This window comes from Leptodactylus fuscus, chromosome 4, assembly GCF_031893055.1.
Source record: "Leptodactylus fuscus isolate aLepFus1 chromosome 4, aLepFus1.hap2, whole genome shotgun sequence".
In the NCBI taxonomy this organism is placed as follows: Eukaryota; Metazoa; Chordata; class Amphibia; order Anura; family Leptodactylidae; genus Leptodactylus; species Leptodactylus fuscus.
In genome coordinates, this window is record NC_134268.1 from 90,743,500 (window position 1) to 90,766,508 (window position 23,009).

The 23,009-nt window shown below is 40.0% G+C and overlaps 1 protein-coding gene across 1 annotated transcript in view; it reads left to right on the forward strand.

The window, feature by feature from the left end:
- Positions 1 to 23,009, forward strand: part of BMP6 (bone morphogenetic protein 6) — an 88,256-nt gene that overhangs the window by 49,362 nt on the left and 15,885 nt on the right. The window contains exons 2-3 of the mRNA XM_075270800.1: positions 14,215 to 14,407; positions 19,291 to 19,439. Of these exons, the coding sequence (XP_075126901.1) occupies positions 14,215 to 14,407; positions 19,291 to 19,439 (342 nt within the window). The remainder of the gene's footprint in view (positions 1 to 14,214; positions 14,408 to 19,290; positions 19,440 to 23,009) is intronic.

Sequence of the window (23,009 nt, forward strand, 5' to 3'; positions counted from 1 at the left end):
TCTCTCTGCAGGCATGTTTCGATTTTTATTTTTAACTCCCCACCTTCTAAAGCCATTACTTTTTTATTTTTCCATTCAAATAGCCAAATGAGAGCTTAATTTCTGTGGGACAATTGTTTACTACAAATCAATTGACAAAAAAATAACACACCCAGTCAGTAATATCAGATTCTTTCAAAATTTGACATGCCGCTAAGCAGATATGAAACTGATTGCGGATGGTTAGACACCAAGTCTTGCCACAAGAGGGCTTAAAAAATTGCTTACCCCGCTGCCCTAAAAAAGTGTCTCAGAGGCTATTTTTGGGTAATGTACCTCTTGGATGCTAGACATTCCTCTACAATAGACTTAAAAATATTGTGCCTAGATGACAGACTTTGAAAATCATTGGAATGAGAAAAGCAGGATGGTCGTTTTGATATATTTCATGTTATTTAAGCCACGGGACATTCTGCAGCAAAAAAGCTCTGCGGGAAAAACCGCGGTGGCAAAGTATTGTAGTTCTTCCCACAGAGCTTTAGATAGAAAGTTTGCACAATTATAATTGACATGCTGCAATTTACAAAACTGCACCATAGTTTTTATCAGAAAATGGGCATGGGATTTGTCACTTTGCCCTTACTGTAAAACGTCGCGATTTTTCCTGCAGCATTTCCACCGCAGGCAAATCACGGCGTTTCTGCACCGTGGGGTGCTGGCCTTAGACTGTTCTGATATAGCTATTAGAGATGTTGGGAGCAGTGGTTACTTGAGGGTACATACACACAGTGTTTTGTATATTACACGTAATATACAGTGGTCCCTTGACTTTCGCAGGGGATACGTTCCAAGGCCGCCCGCGAGAGTCAAATTTCTGCGAAGTGGAGATGCGGTGTTTAATCTCATGTTAGGGGATATCCTGCAATACTGTTCATGTCCAAAATAGTCTACGTACAATACAGTACAGTATATGAAATGATATGGGTACTCACCATTGAAGAAGATACATGAAACTTTTCTGATGATATTGATGAGCAAGTGCAAGGAGTACTTCCTTAAGTACCGATGGAGGTGCTCATTACAGTTACAGGCACTGCCAAGGGAGTAAGTGGTAAACTGGTGATGTCTGCCATGAAACAAAGCCAACACTTTGTTGTGGTGTGGTTTGCAGAACAGAATCCATGATGCAGATCGAATGGAGCCATAATTTGTTGGGTTTTATGGTTGAAAAGTTTGTTAAAAAGTGTATTTAAACCAGAATCAAGGCAAGGTTCACACTTTTCAGTATGTTGTTCTGACAGAATGGCAGATGCTGCCCCCCCCCCCCTCCAGTTTGCATCAACCAAAATTCCCTGCAATGCTAAAAATAAATAAATAAACAACGTTCTTTGTACACTCAGGATGAGCAGATAGGATGTTCTTTATGAATTGCAGCGCTCCACTGGATGTAACTGATTGGGCTTCTTACCATGAAAGGAGGCGCTTAGACTCTGTGGGCCAGTGCTTAAATTGGGAAAAAATTTTAGGGGGAACGCTGGAATAAATTATTTTCTTTTTTGATTTTCTTGCCAAATCCTGCCTGTCAGTCAGTGGTCACTCTCCATGCGACCACTAACTCATTATGTAATGAATGCTTTTACTGTGCATTCTCTATGTCTGAAGAAACCTGTTCCCCTCTTTACTGGCCCATTAATTCCAGCTCTGAACCACTAATATGCTATTGTAGAAGTGTTCAATGACATACTGAACATCACTTTGTTATTTTAAACTGCAGTTTTGCTGCTGAGAAAATTCACATTGAATGTGTATACAGATTAGGATTTAGGCGCACTTGGCTCAAGGCGACACCTGCCAAAGTAACTGTTTCGTCAGTGGTGCCTACTCTTTGCCACCACCTAACAGAACAAGTGACAGGTCCCACTGTAGCCAGCACCATAAATCTCATGAATCTAATCTAGCGTATGAGAAAAGAAAGACAGTACCGTGCATGCGCCAGCCACTGAGCTATCCTGGTATTCAATGGAGATGTTTCTTCAGAGACCCCCTCTGCTCCCTATTATCCAATAGGACAGGGGTTGTTCTATAAACAGGTGTGATTTGTGCCATGTGGATCACTGTACAGTTCTATTTACATTATTGCAAAGTTTTGATGTCCTTTCTATTATTCTGAAATGTGGGAAATAGCAAAAAATCCAATCTATAAATGTAACCATATTCTCATATTTGACCAAGTAAACAATTATCTTGTGCTGAAATATGAATTTTACAACCACATCCCACCGGACCTGCAGAAAATCTTGCATTTAGATTTGTCTTGATTTCAGTTGGTGTAGGTGGATGGTGGTTCATTACAGATGTTATTATACTTTCCAAGCAGCTGCAGTTTGGATTTTTTATTACACAGGTCTCTGAGGAACTCTTGAGCAACAGCATAAGCTTCCTCTGTAATATTCAGTGTCTTACAAATGACACCTGTTAGGTCAACAAGGTTATCAAGATAGCAAGTGAATATTCAATCACAGGGCTATTAGCATTATATACAAGGTTTATAAAAGCAGTGTTACTATACTGATGCAATACTTTCCTTCTATGAGAAAGGACAGTAAATCTTATCATGTTAAAAGGGTTTTCTGAGAGTTTTTAATTGATAACCTATTCTTAAGATACATCATCAATGAATGAATAAATGGGGTCCAGCACATTCTACTCTTCCATAGTTGGTCTGCCATTGTGCCTGGCCTGTCTTCTTCCAAGCTGCCAACATAGGCACAGGGACTTAACCCTCTCATTTCCCTATCCATGATATTAATAGGCTCTGCACCATTTTAGAATACACTTATCATAAAAATTGACCTTCCTTAAAGGGGATTTCTGGCACTAAATCAAGTATATCCATACTGATGACCTATCCACCGCATAGGCCATCAACATGTGATCGGTGAGAAAGTCCAACATCCATACTCTACACACATCATCTGTTCTAGCAGCCCCCAGGTACTGGAAGCTGATAAGGGAGGGATGGCATTTGCAGCAAGTAATAGGAGCAGTGCTGCAGTTCACCAGAACCTCTATTATACAGTACTGCACAACTACTGTTTCTTAAGTAGAGGCATCTCACTTCGCTCTTCCACTAGCAGCTTTCAGCACCCAGAGGCTGCAAGAACAGGTAACTCCCTGTTCTTAATAATATATAATAATATTATACATAATACAGTAGTAGAAGGCAAAACTTTTAAATCATACATGTTCAATGAAACACAAAAATTGACCACAGTGACCTTGTCTGTCTTGATCACTGGGTTCAATCCTTCGATGTTGTATCTTCTTGTACTTAAAGTGCCTGATGAACATTGTACAAACCAGCCATTATATATGTGGACATGCTGATCTGATTGTTTTTCCATGCATTGACTAGCCATTGGATTAATCAGCACACATGTATCCCCAATGCCAGTTCATTTTGTGCAAGGAGGACCTATAAAATTGAGCTTTCACAGTTCTGGCTAGACGAACAAGTGCTGTTTCTAGCAGAAATTTAAGATTAACCCAAAAGCATCAGTAAAGAATGTACAGCATGAAAGATGTTTTTCTTTGTGGTCATGTGCAGGCGGAAAAGGACGAAATGTGGTTTGAAAATTAAATGCAGACAACCACTGCTCCCCTTCGAGGTCAGAAAGAAAAACACTAACCCCCACGCACATATCTGCAGGTTCTGCTTTGCGTTTGCATCGGGGTTAACAGTGAAATGGTATCTTTGGATTGTAAGTCAGAACGTGTTCCATGTGGATGCAACACAAAGGCACGATCAGAGTTAGAACAAAATCCAAAATCTTCTCTGCACCTGTGCATTGCTCTCATATTTACTTGTCTTCTGCTCTTATCCTGCACCTGTTCTCAAATATTGTGCAACCATTTTATACAGTAACGGTTTCAAAATACTATAAATTCAGACATTTCAGGTTTAAAAGATTCGCAATAAAATACAGTATTGGAACTGATTGAGACCTCATACATACGGCTGTATGGCTGTTGATTTGTAGGAGCCATAAAGTAGTTCCATCGTGGGAGAATGGGCAGCACGGCATTTAGCACTGTAGCTTTGCATCACTGGAGTGCTAGGTTTGAATCTGACCAAGGATTTGTATGTTCTCCCCGTGTTTGCATGGGTTTCCTCGAGGTATTCTGGTCTCTCCCACACTTCGAAAACATACTGATAGGGAATGTAGATTGTGAGCTCTATATGGGACAATGACTGACAATGTCTGTATGGTTGGTGCAAAATAAATAAATAATAGTGCATGGGGTCTTTACTGTACCGCTTTACTGCCAAATTCGATGTAGGTATACTGAGATTTTATTTCTGTTGGATTTTGAATGGCTAACTGAAGATAGCCTGAAGAACAGTGCTCATCTACCTCTAGTGGTCCTACTAAAAAGACAGGGGCTACATTGTTTATATGGGAAAACCCCTTTGATGCTGCAGTCCCATGTTGCGAATATGCAGCATTTGTGCCGCAGCTAATCACATCCACACATTGCAGAAAAAAAATAGCAGCGGAAATGCTGCAATTCAAAAACAGTCAAGTTTTTGTAAATTGCAGCATGTAAGTCATATCTAAGCAAAATCTGGCAGTTTCCGTATAGGTATAATAGGGACAGAAAGTCCTCAGAAGAAAACTCAGCTTATTTTCTGTGAAAAGCGGTCGTTTACGCTTTTTTCGCCTTAAGCTGGTCTTACACTACCATAGTGGTTTTGCAGTCCGCAAGTTGCTGATCGGCAACACTAAATTTCACTCCAAATTGTCATTCTGCAGACATCCGTGTCCAGCTGCACGCGCCCATAGAGTTCTAAGGGACAGTCCGTGCCGTGATGTCTGTGACTTTGTGTACCTGCGGTATTCAGTGCAGACCTCGGTCACGGCCCGGCACACCACAGATAAAATATCCGGTAGTGTAAGAGACCACACTGAATACAATGTGTCCGCAATTGAGAACCCACAATTGCGGACCATTTGCGGACTAAACTTACTGTCGTGTAAGACCAGCCTTAGCCTAAACATAGCTAAACAGAGAAAGATTGAGAACACTTTTCTTTTTGTATGCCATTGCAGTCATCAGTTTCTTCACAGCTATTTACTGTCACACAAGTCTTTTCATCTGGAGGATTAAACCACAATCTGACCATTAAGCATGATATGATATGTGGCCTAGATTGATTTACAGCTGAATTGTCCACAAGAGGATAGAATTACAAGAACTAGAAAGAGAGAAGGTGCAGCAGTCACATTGTCTATTTCATATTTCAAAAGGGCTCTGAAAAATGATAACTGCTCCTGCTCACTTGTCTTGATAAATCTCCGGCAATGCCTTATGAGTATGGACAGCTAACAATATATAGTGTATATAGGTTATAATGACACTGCATAAAATGTGAATTATAAATTATTTGTCATCCTTGCAGGGAAATTGTGTTTGTGAGTTTGCAGATATTAAAAGTTTTTACTTTTTCATACTAAATTATAAGAAAACAATAACATGTTTTTGTAGGACAAATACCATCTGCTTGTGCAGACCTATAAATAAATGCAGAGGCTTCAAAGTCGTTTTTTTTAGATTAGGAATTTCTCTCACTTTTTTTTGTATTCTAAGAGCAGTGGATTATACACATGGCTGCATTATGGATCTAGAATACAGTCAGTGAAGTCTGCTATAAGCTAATAATGCTTTTCTATAGGGACTCTGTATGCTGCTCTACATACTTGGAGTAGTGAAGAGTGCCATGTTAATGGACTTTAGTGCTTATAGTTTGTACTAGGCAACTCAGTGGCGTATCCAGGCTTTGCCGGGCCCTGGGCAATTGACTTTGGCGGGGCCCTACTTACCCGGGGGTCCGAACGTGCACGGTGGGCGGGCATTCAGGGTTCGACGTCATCTTCAGCCACGCCTCCTCTTCCAGCAATGTCCTCGAGTCCCGTCTAACTAGCGAACTGACATTGATAAAAAATGGCGCAGGTGCATACGCAGCATACGTAGCATGTTGCTTCTACTACTGCCACTGCGCATGCGCCCGCGTCATTTTTTATCAATGTCAGTTTGCTAGTTAGACGGGACCAGAGGACATTCCTGGAAGAGGAGGCGTGGCTGAAGATGATGTCGGACCCTGAATGCCCGCCCCCCATGCATGTTCGGTAAGTTGAACATATTCTGTTTTAGGGTTTTATTTTAAAACGGGGAGGTAGTTTAATATAACTTTACCGGTGCCTTAATAGCATTTTTAAAGGCTATTCACGCATATGTGGGGCTCTATCAGCATGATTTTGCTGATAGAGCCCCTTTAAGGGCCTTGCGCTTCTAACCAACTGACCCGACCTTCGTTTTGTTAGGTCCGGGCCGTTAGCGCGGGGCCCCGGGCGGTTGCCAGGCTCGCCCAGCCCTGGATCTGCCCCCGAGGCAACTGCTTATTGGTAAGTTGTGGACCTCAAGTTAATTTTAAGTCAGAGGGTACTATATAGTTATTTATATCTCTGGCATTATAAAACGTCCAAACATGCTGTAAATTTTGCCTGTATTATTTCCAGAAATATCACTAGTTAAAAAAAACTGTCGAAATTGGGATACTTATGCAGCTCCAGCTGCTCCCAATTCCAGTTGTCTTTTCAACCAGGGATATCTTTGGAAATTGTAGAGACAATACTGTAACATTGGTGTTATATGAAAAAGGCTTAGGGCTCATCAATTATATACAGCCTTACTATAAATCTATGTAGTAATCTGGACTGTAGCAAACAAAGGTTTGTTTTATCGCTGACTCACACACTTGCCATATACATGCTTGGAGTATACAGTGCCCTATACGGAGGTACCATATGACTTCACATGGGAGGCTTCCAGCTCTCTGTTATATAATCATAGGGACATTATGTGCCATACAGGCTGTAAAATGTGTTATGGCTGAGACCTTAGACAGTGACTGATCAGGAGGTTGCAAGTGATCTGCATCATACTTGTGTTATTCTGTTGTCTATTAGCAGTATAAGCTGCAAGACCAAAAAGGCAGCTAACAAGAAAATACAGAATACCGTTAATACAGAAAACATGTCTTGTGGGGGTAGTATATTTCATTTTTATGTCTGTGAATACCTGAGATCTGTTATTATGTTGCCTGTTTTTTTAATATTTTTCCCCTATATTTCCAGCTACTTTCATTTTCCTATTATTGTAGCATGACAATGGTGACTTTTTGTTCATAGGATTTAGGAATGGAAAAGAGGAGGAAGGGCAACTACTGAAATAGCAAAAAACAAGAATTAAGCCAGTGGCTGACTAAACCACTATTATATAAATCATCTTGCTTGGTATTATTAGAAATAATTATTTTTCTTCTGCTTCAACCGACCGTACTTAATTGTATTAGTGATAGCAGGTTCGCTAAAGAAGGAAGAGAAAAATAGTCTGATCAAAAAGCAAAAAAGTATTTTCCTTGCATTTTCTTAAAGACTTTTTCAGACCCAAAAGCATAAAGGAGCTGCAATGCTGAATAACAAAGGTATAAATGGAGAGTGAAAAGAGCCCTATAAGGTACTGGGATTATTTTAATTCTAATTTTCCGGCTGACAGACTCCCTTTAAAGGGATTCTATCATTAAAATTATATTTCTGCCTATCACATCGGAATAGAATTAAGAAAGGCTATTCTTCTACCTTTAGATGTCTTCTCCGGGCTGCCGTTCGGTAGAAATCCCGGTTTTCATCAGTATGCAAATGAGTTCTCTCACAGCACTGGGGGCGTCCCCAATGCTGCGAGAGAAATCTCCAGAGAACTAAACTGACTAAAACCGGGATTTCCACCAAACGGTGGCCCACAGAAGACATATAAAGGTAGGAGAAGAATAGCCTTTCTTAAGACTATTCCGATGTGGTAGGCAGAAAAAATACTATTTTAATGATAGAATCCCTTTAAGGCTCAGGCTAGGCTAGGTTTGTCTTTTTCTTGAGAGTTTACTTTTGGGACTAAATTAAAGAGAAAATAAAAATATAATTTACGCTTTAAAATGGAAATTGGTTTACAAAGTCCTGCTGCCACACACAGTAAACGCCTACAGTTATGTACTGTAAGCAGAGCACGGGCTACCATTTGTCAAAGGATTCATTCATATAAAATTGTTCTTACCACAGAAAGAATTTCTTGATTTTCATTTTTTTTCTCCCAAACAATGTATTTGTATGTTTTGTCCCACGGAAATATTGTGGTAAAGCTTTGGACCTGCCATTAAAAAAGAATAACATGGTAGGTTTCATATTACCCTGAACAAAAAGAAACCCGCTGGCCATAAATAATATGAATTGCAATGTAGCTGAACAGCCTATTCTCTTTCCTTGTTGAGGAAAATTGCAGACCGTCACAAATTTGTGTTTTCCAGGCTCCATGTAACAAAAGCGGTCAGATTGATTATTGTAGTATTTGCATAGTACAAAAAAATGGACATAAATGGGATAAATGTTCACCCCATTTGAGGTCTATAGCAGTTCATTTGTATCTCCTCAAGAATTTAAAGTATTCCCCTGAATTTCTCTATAGAGTTGTACTAAATGGTAAAATAAGTGTTATGGAATTGCTATTTATGCAATTCCTAGATCTGTTTGGGAATTGCTACTCAATCTTTTCCCTGGTATGTTACAGGAAACAAATAAGATCCACTATCCAAAAGTAAGCTACTTATAATCTGATACCAATCCCACTGCTAGGATTTTTGGATTTTAGCCATGTTGGGATCCAAGTTGCAAAGTCAAAACTTGGTAGCAGAAAATAAGTGTACCTGCAGAGAGAGAGCCTACCCAGTAGGGCTATGGTGGGCCAAGGGAGTTATAAATAAGCCAAGGTCAGGCTAGGAGAGTGTGTATCATCCAAAATGTAACCAGAGTCCAAGCCATATCCATGAGGTGACATAAATAACCAAACCAGAAGCAGTGGGAAAATCCAGTATCATATCAGCATCATGAGATCAGCAACGTGGAGTGCGTCAAACAATGAACAAAGAGAACTGTACTAAAGGCAAGTTTAAATATGCTGCCTCAACCCAGTAATGCACGGTAAAGCAGAGCTCTGCTTGGGTCTTCTTTTAAAGTTTTGACAGCCTGAGCAGTCTCAAGCAGATTTTGACTTGTGGTCATGTGAACCTTAAAGTGATGTCTGCAAGCTGGAGAAAGTCTGCAACACAGACACTGAGATTCCTGACAGTAGGGTAAGGTAGTGAATGATTGGTCTTGCTGCAGACAAGGTGTGCTCTTCCTACCCTACAAGCCCAAATTCTATGTCATTGACACATCAAAGAGAGTTAAATCAAAGACCAATGAATCGATGATGATCCAACACAATAGACTGTGTTGTGGATCAGTATTGGGACCGTCACTTTGAGGAGTCTATGTTCTATTCTCTACTGATGAGATCTTCTTCCACTGTCATTGTAGACAAGCACATCCTCCTCTTTCAGTATCTCTACCTGGACATCCACATGCCCTTGTTGAGATTCAACGTGCTTCAAAACCATAAGCACAAGGTTTCTTCTGCTGTTGTGCTGACATGGAAACAACAGATCCAAATATTTTCCAACCAATATCCAAATCCACCAGTGGACAAAAATGTAAAGTAACATTTTACTGTCAGGTAAAAATACATATCCATTATAAAAATAACATAATATCTTTCGTAATAACAGAATCTGACATGAGATAGAGAGTTTTAGGCGTTTCAACAAAAAATTAATTTCCTCTGCAGGGAATACATATTTAAATCAATATAACACAGATAAATGTATCACTAAATGCATGAGGCAGGCTTTTGAGTCAGAGCAATTTATATACTTTTCACCAATACAACGAATATATAGCTACATAGTTTTGTAGTTCAGAATATTAGGATCCAAATAATATTCTATAGTGCACAGCTGAAAATGTCACCTCTAAGCATGGCCGTCTGTCATATTTGGCCCACTTTAAATGTCTTACCATATGTTATTTAAAAGTGAAAAAAAAGAAGAAAAGATAGACTGTAGTAAAAAAAAAAATAGAGAAGAGCTTTATGTTAGTTTGTGTTACATTTTCTCTTCATATTTACACATAAGAAGTTTTATGACTTTTTAGTGCTGTAAGTGATCAATGGAGGTTTTAGAAGTTGCTGAATTAAACTGATCTAGTGCCAACTTCCTACCCCAAACAGGTAAACATATGATGAGCTTGGCCTGAAGTGGTCATGTCTGGAACCTGGCCAATGCACGATTACTAAACTAGATGCAATCCCCAGAGATAGTAGCTAACCAAATACTAACCAATAAGTATTTGGACATCCATGCAAATAAAGATATCTGCGGTGTCACGCCTTCCGCCGTTAAATATCATGTAGGAAACAGCATTGACATTAGTCGCATGCAAGATGCCATGAATTGCAGAATTGTCCAATTTCACGAAAGGGTAATTGTCGAGTACCAAAGAAATGGTCAATCCTTAAAGGGATCCTATCATACAAACCTTTTTTTTGTGAGTAACATGTCGGAATAGCCTTAAGAAATTCTATTCTTCTCCTACCTTTCATTGTCTTCACTGCGCCGCCGTTTCATAGGAATCCTGGTTCTTGTCGGTATGCAAATGAGTTCTTTCGCAGCACTGGGGGTGGGCCCCAGCACTGGGGGCGTCCCCAATGCTGCCAGAGAACTCCCTCCAGCGCTGCCTCCATCTTCGTCAGCAGCGTCCTCTTCATCCTCTTCTTCCGGCGGTGGCTTATAACTTCTAGGGCTCGGGCAGAACAGACTGTGCATTCCCATAGGCCACGAGAAAATGGCCGCTTACAATACTATGGCAACGCATCGCGGTTTTTTCCCTCAGCACTTTTTACTTTCGGCTTGAATTACACCTATAGGGAAACCACAACTCTTTCTGTAAGTATAATTGACATGCAATGGAGCAATTAAGGGCATTCTGACTGGTTTGTGACTAGTCATCTCCACAAAAGTCTCAAGGAACCATTTATAGAGTATAGGGATAAGACCTTTCATGTATGGCCAGAAGTCACAGATGAACTTGACCTGGGAGAGTGAGTCTACACATCATATAATATCAGCCTCTCAGGGTTGGGAGTTGCTGTGACCAGTTTGCTTAGTCATCACAATTTGGCACTTGTCAAAGACACTGAGATACTTGCGCTTTCCCATAATTCCTGTTTCAAATGTCTACAACAAAACCTGACTATTCTTGCTATGGTATGGGGGCACTCGTCCACATTAGGGAGAGTGTTTGCCTACATAGGCAGTACGGAGACTTACAAGTCATTCCTGCTCCGCTAGGGATTATGGGTAAAAAATATGCAAATCTATTCTCCTGGATGGAATTAGGAGAACAGAGTGCACTCTGTACACCACCCTATAGAGGGCAGCATCCTTAACATCATGAACGACTCAGTTATAAAGTCTTTTAATCATAATGTGGATTTAATTGCTAAATCAGTATTTCTGTCCCAAAAGGAACAGATTCCCAGCTATGGACAGCGCTGTTTCGGCCTATTGGGCCATCCTCAGCATAGCATAGCATGTACTGCCTATTTAGGCACACGCTCTCCCTAATGTGGACGAGTGTCCCCAAACCCTGGTCTATAGTCTCTCACTCTGCTAAATCAGTATCCCTACGCTATGCTGAGGATGGCCCAATAGGCCGAAACAGCGCTGTCCATAGCTGGGAATCTGTTCCTTTTGGGACAGAAATACTGATTTAGCAATTAAATCCACATTATGATTAAAAGACTTTATAACTGAGTCGTTCATGATGTTAAGGATGCTGCCCTCTATAGGGTGGTGTACAGAGTGCACTCTGCTCTCCTAATTCCATCCAGGAGAATAGATTTGCATATTTTTTACCCATATTCTTGCTATGTAATATCTCATCCCATTGTAGCGAGATGTTATTCACTTCCCGTGTCGGTGGTTTTAATGTCATGTCTGAACATATGTATGCGTCTTCTACAATTCTGGAAGTTACGTTACTTAAGAAATGTTCACCAAAGTAAGTTAAATATGACATCTTTGAAGTAGTTTGGTTGTCAAATAGAGTTCTTAATGACTGAGCTATAATTTCCATTACAATGAGGCCAATACAAGAGAAAGGAAAGAGACATATTCAGTGTGGGTGAGTGGCGATGATATGAAACACACTATGTCTTCAGAAGTCAAAGGTTCATTGGATTTATTATCTCTGTTTGTGTCTGCTATCAGTTCAGGTATTTCTAGACAGAAGGAGGAAACTAGATAGAATGACCAGTGATTGGAAACGTTTGCCATAAATAAGAAACAGAGAAGCTAAGATCCAGTACAAATCCTTCCACTAACATCATAGCTTAACTGTATGGAACAAGCTAAATTACCGGAGATTACCTCCACGTACAATAGCCACGTTCCATGTCTGAATAGTTACTTCCTGGTAATGTAAGCCAGTGATAAGCTACATTTCCAAGTGATCATGTGTTTCCTGAGTGACTTGGCATGTCTGCAAGTAGTTATATGACATACCTGAAATAACTGTGATGTAGATAAGACCTCCTCAGGCATATATTATCATTGTAATTATCTATTTTTATACTTCCTGTTAAGCAAATAGAATCAAATCCTAAACTCCTAAAAGTACAGCCTTTCCCCATTGGATCCCTTATTACTTGTTTACTGGATAGATTTGCTAACCATACAGAAAGAGTACACGGGACAAAGAAGCTGTAGTATTAAAAGTTAGTGTACGAGAGGTCCTGATCTTGTCCACTCTCATGCCGCTTTGGTTGTATCTAGTTGAACCTGAGATTGTGATCACATTATAGAGATAAAGTAATACTTCCTGCATTTGACACGCCATGTCACATCGTGTGCATTGGCTACATGGTTTGATCACAACTCAGTCCCATACATGTGAATGGAATGAGCAGTGATACCAGACACAAACACTGCACAAATGTACGTCATTGTGCTTGGTAAGTGCTGAAGAGACTACAGTGCTCACCAGAACTCTGCAGATGCTTCAGACGGCTGATCGACCCATTTTCCTATGTGTTTTTTTCCCTATTAAATCTACAGGATAAATGCACATGATTCTGCAGGTAAAATTAGCATTCTATCTTTTTCAAAAATGTACAAGCTTTTGAAAATACAATTTTTCCACAGCTTTTTTTCCACAATGTGTGGATGAGATTAACCAAAATGTCATTTACGCTAGGTTCACATTAGCGCCCGGAGTCCGTTCTGTGGTTTCTGTCTTCTGCATGCAGAAGACGGAAACCTGTCTGACCGGGTCTGACCGTGAGTGGCGGTGAGCGTTTTATGCTCTTCGCTGCGAAACCATTTTTTTAAAATCGGACACAGAGTACTGCATGTCCGACTCTGTGTCCGATTTTAAAAAAACGGTTTCGCGGCGGAGAGCATAAAACACTCACCGCCGCTCATGGCCGGACATCTTTCAAACCCATTCAAATGAATGGGTATGAAAGAGTCCTGCAGGTTTCCGTCTCCTGCCTCTGTTTTGTGCAGGAAACGGAAACCTGCAGAACGGAGACCGGGCGCAGATGTGAACGAGCCCTAAGTTTGTTAGTACTGTAATCAGACAAAAACACTGCATATCCACAACATGGTGCCTTAGCCTAAAGCATAAATTCAATGTTAAAACCACTTTTCATAAATAAATAATATAGGTGAATATAAAAATCTTAGTAAAAAAAAATATGTTCCTTTTCCACTTATCCTCCTTCTTTCCTTCACTCTCTTATCCAGTCTCACGGAAGTCTATAGAGAAGGGAGGGGGGAGTAGGAGGCTGCTGCCCACTAGTTTGTTGATTTATTGCATCATTGGCAAAAGTGGTAGATTATCTATTATGCACATGACCGTGTGTGTGTGTGTGTGTGTGTGTGTGTGTGTGTGTGTGTGTGTGTCGTCTTGCTATCATTGTGCCACCTGAGCCTCTGCAGCCCAATTTATAGATGTCAATCAGCACAGGCCGCAAAATGGACAGGAATAGGACGTGTCCTGAGTTTTGCTCACAGCCTCATACACTGCACTGTGAAATATATGGTCATGTGCATTAGGCTTTATTTGTGGAAACTGGATTAGCCCTTTAAGCTTTCTAAATAACTTCATTTACTTTTTATTCTGAAAGGCATGTTATTTTTGAATTGTCTTTCATGTTCACACTGACATGTTTTTTTTCACATTTTAGTTGAATATGACAAGGAGCTTTCACCTCGTCTAAGACATCATAAGGAATTCAAGTTTAATTTATCTCAGATTCCTGAGGGAGAAGCAGTGACGGCAGCCGAATTCCGAATATACAAGGACTGTGTTCTGGGCAGCTTTGAGAATCAGACCTTTTTAATCAGCATTTATCAAGTATTAACTGAACACAGAAACAGGTACGGTTCATTTTCTATTTCTGAATACATACATACAAGTGCACATTCCATACTACTGCGTGTTACTGTATATATAATGTTCTGATAGTATAGGGACTGAGGCTCTGTCTTCCTAATTACATCATGGAAGATAGACTTGCACATCCTCAGTGAGCGCCATCTATTGGTGTGCATGACTGAGGCACTGACTTCCTAATTACATCATGGGAAGAATATGCAAATCTGACTTCCATGATGTAATTAGGAAGCCGGTGCCTCAGTCAAGCAAACCAATAGAGTCCGCTCCCTTTAACATCAGGTTCACTGATTCTATCACAGTTGGAATTTTTTTTTTCTGTAGCTATCACTGTTCTAAAGCAATCATTGCTGTTCATTTCAGCCCAATTGTCAATTATACCCTCTTTTAGGTGGGCGGTTCTTGTCTTTCTGCTTCAGCCTAGGACCGCCCACCTGACAGTAAAGATCATAACTGTACAGAAGAACAGAAATGATTGCTTGGGAATGGTTGGGGCTAAAGCGAAAAATCCAGCTATGGAAGGATCGGTGGAGTGACACCTATTGAGGGATTCCATGAGTTAAAGTTGGTGAAAGATCGTCTTTAAAAAAAAAATAGAGAAAAAAATGCCTGGATGGACACAGGTGATGAAGATCTCTACTATCATGCACATGAACATATTTCAGTTCTTGTCTGAAAATATATTTAATATTGGGAACTTTTGGGAAGGGTAGAACAATTAGTTTTTCACAGCAAAATACCGTTGACTTCATGCAGGCTTTATTCACATGCTGCAGCAACATTGCTGTTTTTTTTGCTACGATTTTGCAAAACCACAGCAAAAAATAAAAAAAAATAAAAATAAAGTTGAGGACAAATTATTACATGACATTACTGCAAACATGTGAACAAAACCTAATGCTTTTAATTTAGTTGATTTTATGGACCCTCTAATATTAATAAATGACTTTGCCAGCACAGTAATTCACAAGAGTCCGTCTATAAATGACATACTATACAACATTTCCTACAAATAGCAGAGATATTTTATCAACATACTTGATGTTTTACCATCTGCAGAAGCTGATGTGGATACATATTTTAATTTCTCCCTGTGATTCATTAGGAATGTCATTTCAGGTCTGGTGGGAGCCCAGTACTCATAATCTTCACTAAAGGAAGTGTAGAGATAGAAGCAGCCAGCTTCATATTTGGAAGATTTACGTTATGTTCTAGTGTGATACATGTAAGCCAACTAAGAGCAGCTGCTCAGCACAAACAAGGATACACTTCTTGACATGTCATATTTAGTTAAGTACTTAAACCATATTTCACTTTCTTTGATGCTCATAGGAATTTTGCATAAATTTTAAGCTGTTGTCTGGCAAAATAGTTGTCCAGGAATGTATGGGTTTTACACAGTAAAGCAGTTATCAAGACGAATGAATATGAGATGGGAGATTGCTATTTGGAGTTGACCTTACACAATGGATCCACATTCACGTTAAATGTCACCCAGGGAGCTATTTATCAATTTCGTTTTGGCTCAAAACAAAGCTGATGCTAAGAAATTTCATCAGAACTTTTAATAGGCGACTTCCTGACAAAATGTTTCTTAAAGGCGTTTTCATTACTTATTATAAGAGATTCATGATCACCATTATTCTCAGAGATAAGAGAGAATACATAATTCATTGTGCTAAAATACTGATCTTTCATTGCCAAATATTGTCACTTTACTCCTAAATTGTTCCATTATGGATGACATCAGTGGCGAGTACAGTATATAAAACACTCCAAATGACTCATGTAACAAAAGTTGTAAAAAGGGATCACAAAGAATAAAGCATTGCTTCTCATTTTTTCAAGCTACTTTGATGAAATCATTGGCGTTACTTTAATAGTAACTGACTAATATAGTGACCTGATGAGTAATACCCATCCAGGTTCAGGGCGAACACCGGGCTTTTTCAACTATATAACTTAATGGGCTGCTACAGAAAAACTGAATTTTAGGTCAGCTTCAGAAAGGCGTATTCAGTTCTTGAAATACAGACTATATGTCAGCAGTATTTCCTGGACCTATCTAGAGATAATACAGCTAGAACTGCAAGAATCTCATGTTTCATATGACACCAGAATCACTCTTATATGTCATAAAGTGCCCAAGATATATCTGTTTGAAGTGATTCGAGTGATATGTCAGGGATGAAGCGGAATGTGACAATCTTGGAAGATAGCTACATTGTTTCAGGAATCTACCATGTAGCCAAACAGACACTAATTGGTTCTCAGACCTGAAGCACCTTACACGTACCCTTGAATAGAAGAGTGAGTTTTTCAAGGGTGGGCAGTGCATTCTTCGCAACAAACTTCCTCGCAACAGCAGAAGGGTGCTTTTCTTCATTGTGTCATGTAATCTTACGAATTAGACCTTTTGTTCTACTGTTATTATCATCTGGATTCCTCTGAAGTACTCCACCTGCTGTTTTTACTGTGTCTTTAACATCTTCCTAAGTAAAATGGAACTTGAGTGAGGAGCAAGTGTCCATGTGGGCCCTTTGTCACCAGTGGGCAGCTTCAGATGACTTGTAGGAGTATGTATCTGAACTGCAGCTTGGCAGTAGAAAGGCCAGGCTCTGCAATATGGAGGGAGTGTGGTGCTGTATGCAGCCACATTGCTATTGACCTGATCCTGTAACAGTAGACTACCTAATAAAGAGAATAAAAGAAGTATAAATATGGGTATAACAGGTTGACAGGCTGTAGCCCGTAGAAGCTCTTGCTGCGCGAAGTGGTCCATCACTGCTGCTCACTTTGTCCCTGGTATGCCTGATTTTACTTGATCTCAATAAAGAAGCACTGAAGTCTGGTTGTTTGGCACTGTTCATCTTCTTTCTCTGTGGCACATTACCCTATGTACAGGCAGAAGGAGTAGAGCATACTTGATGACATAAAGAGAGCCATAGTGGCAGCAGAAGAGGCTGTGCACAGAGTCTTCTGGTACCCTACAACATTATGAAAACTAAGATTGTTGATATTGAGGGACCTAAGTATGTGTCTCCAGTGCAGGGAATGCACTGAAAAGCTTTTTAGCTTCCTTCATAATCCCTTCAACATTTATAATAGTTGTTTGTCATCCAAATTTTAGAAATCGACTTTTAGCCCTTCTTAATCCACCATTCAAGGAATGCTACAACATATTGCTTCCTCCGCAGACACTCTATAATATAATGGCTAACTGAGCTCAAGCAATTTAATATACTGTATATTCAATTTACTAGTCCTATTCAGAATTGTTACTGATGGTATAATCCATATCCATGGAATATATTGAAGCTCTGAGGACAGGAGCAAAGCAAGGTAGAGTCACAGCACTATTTACTGCAGGCAAGCATAATACCAAGATTGCAAGTAATGCTGCAATGCCCCTGCCATTTGTTTCTACTAGGTTTGAGAATGAATTACATGAGCTGCAATTAAAATGAGATTATAGAGCTCCTTTCTCTGGTGTCTTTGAAGTAGCATAGATGGAAGGTTTGGGTGGATTATAACTTTTTAATAACATACTTTACTTAGCGTTCCACTAAAGTGTTCTCGCTTCCCACCAATTGTTTTGACACCTGTTTAATTTAAAAATGTGAAATTCAGCCAATATCTGTACGTGTATAATTACAGGGGGTCGGCAGTATCACCACAGATGACATGGCTGTTTTAGTTCATATGGGCATTCTGTAGCCATTCTGGGGTTTTCAAAGAATTGAGTGTGGGTCTCCGCAGAAACCCAGGGGCAGGCGTGCCATAGCAATATTACTATTAGTTCCAATCACCCCCTCCCCTAGAATACATCATAAAAATAAAGAAAAGTAAACATAAACACATTAGGCATGTTTCTCCAGTCCTTCCCATCTGTGACCACTGTAGCCCAGGGTCAGGGCTGCCTTAAGGATGCTGCACTCTAGAGGGCGGCGCACAGAAGGCACTGTTCTCCTAATTACATCCTGGAGAATAGAATTGCATATGTTTTACACTGTAGCCCAGTCACAGGCCTCAGCGTTGACCGTGGGTACATGACATCACCAGGATGCCACAGTCAGGCCTAAAAGAGTTGAGGAAAGGTGAGTATAACTGCTTTATAAAGGGTTTTTTTTAAAAAAAAAAACCAAACCAAACAATATGGAATATTTGGGTTGAACCTGGCTCGGAACAAATCAGTTTACCCATCTCTAGTGATGCCTCTTTTGAACCCTGCACATTTGTTTGTCATGAACTTGTTGTGTTACGAGCCACATAGCATTTTGCAAGCTACATTGTAGCCATCCTTGGCATTAACATGCTTACAGTGAGCCTGCCACCACCAAAATCTCTCCTAAATCATTTATATACCATTTAGGGGCAGTTAATGGAATAGTGAATATAGCTTTCTTCTATCAAAGTGCAATCTTGTTGTGAAGAAAATCAATTGCAAAGAAATTGATTGCTGCACCCCAGGCATGGATGGGTGCAGTGCTGGTTGGCAGGCAAAAGTGGGTGCTGCCTCAGATGCTCCAAACACATAATTTCAATGCAGAAAGACTGCACTTTGACACGATAAAAAGATATGTGCAGTATATGACTAACAGCCCCTAAAACAGCTTATAAGGCTAGGTTCACATCTGTGCAAAGGCATAAAAAAGTGGTTACCTTAGGAAACCAGCGGACTCCATAGACTATAATTCTGTTTCTGTTCAAAAAGGGTGAAAAATACAGAGCGAAAAATGCAATGCATGGAGAACAGGCGCAGATGTGAACTGAGCCTAAAAGGTTTAGAAGCACTTTTGGTAGTAGTAGACTTCCTTTCATACTTACAATAATAATAAATAATATTGTTCTTTTGTTCTGTTAACAGGGAGACTGATGTTTTCCTCCTGGATACCCAGACAGTGTGGGCTTCTGAAGAAGGATGGCTGGAGTTTGATATAACTGCAACCAGCAACTTATGGGTGATGAATCCACGACACAATCTTGGACTGCAGCTTAGCGTGGAGACCAGAGATGGTAATTTATCATTAGATTATTCTTTATGCAAAATAATGCCTTGAATACAGACCGAGCTATTAAGTGGACTGCCTATAAGCTCGTGGTTAGGGTCCATTCACACAGAGTAAACGCGCGCTCATTTTGGCACAATACACATGTAAAGAATACACGTGTAAAAATAAGACTCCCATTGACTTCAAAGACAATTTTTACACATATAAAAAAAATGTGTCAAAAAAACGCGTCACGTTTTCTGGCGTGTTTTTTTAGGGCCTCTTCACATGGAGTAAACGCACGTGTATTTTGGAAAAATACACGTGTAAAAATACACGTGTAAAAGTAAGACTCCCATTGACTTCAATGACATTTTACACGTGTATTTTGATGTGTATTTTGATGTGTATTTTTACACGTGTATTTTGCCAAAATACACGTGCTTTTACTCCATGTGAAGGAGCCCTCACACGTGTAAAAAATGTCATTGAAGTCAATGGGAGTCTTATTTTTACACGTGTATTCTTTACACGTGTAGTGTGCCAAAATGAACGCGCGTTTACTCCGTGTGAATGGACCCTTTAGGGGTACCTTAATAATTGAGGACTCTTGCCTGAAAAAAGAGCAATCTAAAGTTCAGGCTGACTTGGCAGGTGGAATCTGCTAATTAGCTTCACCCTCTCGTTACCTGATTAAATGTATCAGGGATTTCAAACTTAAATTAATTCTATTCTAACTCGTAAGACAGAAAAAGGCTAGGCTTACCCCTGCGCTGGCTCTCCGCTAGAGGATTCCGTTCCCCATTCCGCTTTAAAAGTGGGGAGAGAAAAGTCTTACGAGCAGTGCGTTTCTTTCCGTGTTTTTCGCCTTTTTCATGCGGAAACTGGGTGGAAACCCAGCGGACTCCATTATACTCTACGGCGTCCACGGGTTTCCATGGGTAACGGTTTTTTAAACAGATTAGGTTTACGTTCTGGGGGTCCCCAAGTGGATCTCCCAAACGGAAACATGAACGCAGGTGTGAACCTACATTTTTTACATTTTTTATACCTAATCAAAATTTTATAAACTTAGGGCCCGCCAAATACGTGAGTCAGTGGCAGACTCTCTTCCAACCTTAACTCTATTTATAATGGTAAGTAGCTCTAAACATCATACAAGCAAGATTACAGAGATTATAAGACTCGAGTAGCAGGAAAAACTCAAACACTTTCTGTAGATGTGATATTAATGAGTTTAAGATACACATTTACCATTTTAGTAACCTAAAAATTAAGTGTCTGCTCAAGCAGTAAACATAACTTTTCCTTTCAACATTCTTAACAAAGAAAAACAAATCTATACATAATCTACATTAAAAGTGGAAACAAAGTCTGGGTTGAAGTTAACAAAAAGTTTCCTAAAAGTGACAAAAACTATTATAAACAAAGCTTCGTGTGCTTTAGATTTGGCAGCTCTCAGGGAAGAAAACCAACCAGAATTATAGAAAAAGTCATTACATATTAAGTGCTTCAAGTTTACAATAAAGTATGTTTGTCCTGGCAGGTGTACAGTGAAACATAATGTACAAGTTGAAATTGTAAAACACTTGCTATTCTGAACATATAATGCCCATTTCCAACATACAGTATGTATTAGCTGTATCTGATAATCTGAATTTGGTTAGTCGACTGCCAATATCAGGAAAGAGCTGGGCACTATATGACACATGAAGGGTGCAATGATGAAAGTAACTTTCTTGGACCTTCACCAATTTCTTAAGCTGTTTTTCCACCACAGTTGCAGTTACTAGAACTGTAACTGATCCTGAGAATGTAAGGGTCACAATACAGCAGTATACAACATTAAAGGGGTTGTACATTATTAGAAAGTAAGGTCTGATCTGTTTCTAAGAATAGCTGTTTTCTTGACAATAAACAGATATTGCAGCTAAACTTCACTTGAACGTCAATGAGTTGCAACACTAGTTACAAGTCACGGATAGAAGTATTGCCAAGAAGCACTGCAGAAAAAAACACAGTGGAAACGCATCACATTTTTTTCCACAGCACTTTTCATAGAAAGTCCACAGAGTTTTCCTTTGTGGACTTTCTGCCTCTAATATACCCATATGGAAAACGCCAGCTTTTCCATAGGTGTAATTAACGTGCTGCAATTTCCAGGAACGCAATGATTTTTTAAATCACATTATTTCCACTGCAGATATTTTTCTGCCATGTGTAGATGGGATTAGCCAGAATGTACAAGAGCAATTGGGATATCATAAAATGATGTTAGATGAGACGTAGTCATTGGAGTTGAAGTCAGGACTCTGCTGGTTAGTCAAGTTCCTTCACCCTAAGTTCACCCAACCATTCTTTTATTTACCCTGCTTTGTGTATTGGGTATAAGAATGCTGAATGAGAAAAGGGTCTTCCCCAAACTGTTCACACAAACTTGAAGCAAACAATTGTCCAAAATGCCTTGGTGTGCTGAAGCCGTAAAAATTTCTCCTCATTGAAACTAAGGGGCCTAGGCTAACCCCTGAAAAAACATGCTCCTAGTATTCTCATATCTGACACTTGGCATTGTGCTTGGTGATGTAAGACTTGCATGCAGATGCTTGGCCAACAAGACCCATGCATGATGTTTTGGGTGCACAATTTATGTGCTTATGTTAAAGATTGTTCAGGACTATGATGCTGAGCTTCATTTCCTCTTCTCATGAAGTGACATCACATAGGGGACCACACGGTGGCTCAGAGGTTACCACTGCAGCCTTGCAGCGCTGGAGTCCTGGTGTTCAAATTCTGCCAAGGGCAAAAAAACATCTGCAAGGAGTTTGTATGTTTTCCCCGTGTTTGCATGGATTTCCATCCCATATTCCAAAGACATACTGATAGGAAAAAATGTACATTGTGAGCTCTATGTGGGGCTCACAATCTACATTTCAGAAAAAAAAGAAGTGACATCACATGGCTATTCTACAGATTATCCCCATTCATTTGGATGGGCATAAATTGCAACATGGCCATGTGACCAATGGACGTGAGGGAACTTCCTGCAAAGAGAAAGTAGAGTTCAGTATCATACTCCTGGACAACCCCTTTAATGCCAGAAGAGTTTTATGGCTTTTATGCATTATGTGCTACAGCACTCAGTGACCCCATTCTGCAACTTTTGTGGTCCCTAATGCTTCCACTCTTTTATAATGCCACTAGCAGTCAATTGTGGAATATCTAGAAGTGACAGTACCCTGCTAGGATAGCATTGGGGGTGGTCCTCAGCGCTCAAACAGCACTGGGGGTGTCCCCAGTGCTGTGCGAAAACTCTCCAGCGATGGCCTCTGTTTTCTTCTGGCACACCTTTCCGCGATGTCTTCTTCCAATGGTTGTTCCTGTATTTAAATAGCAGTAGAACCCCTACCAATCAGACAGTTAAAGATTAAAATGACAGGGATGACATGAATACCATTAAAGAACAGGCCAACAGTCAACCCCCGCACCAATCAGCTGTATGGGGCTATGGAGCTGCTTTCGGCTCCCATATTATACACAACACAGGGTCGCCCCTCCAGGAAGCAGAAGGCTCCAGTCCCTGTGTTGTGGGCAAGCA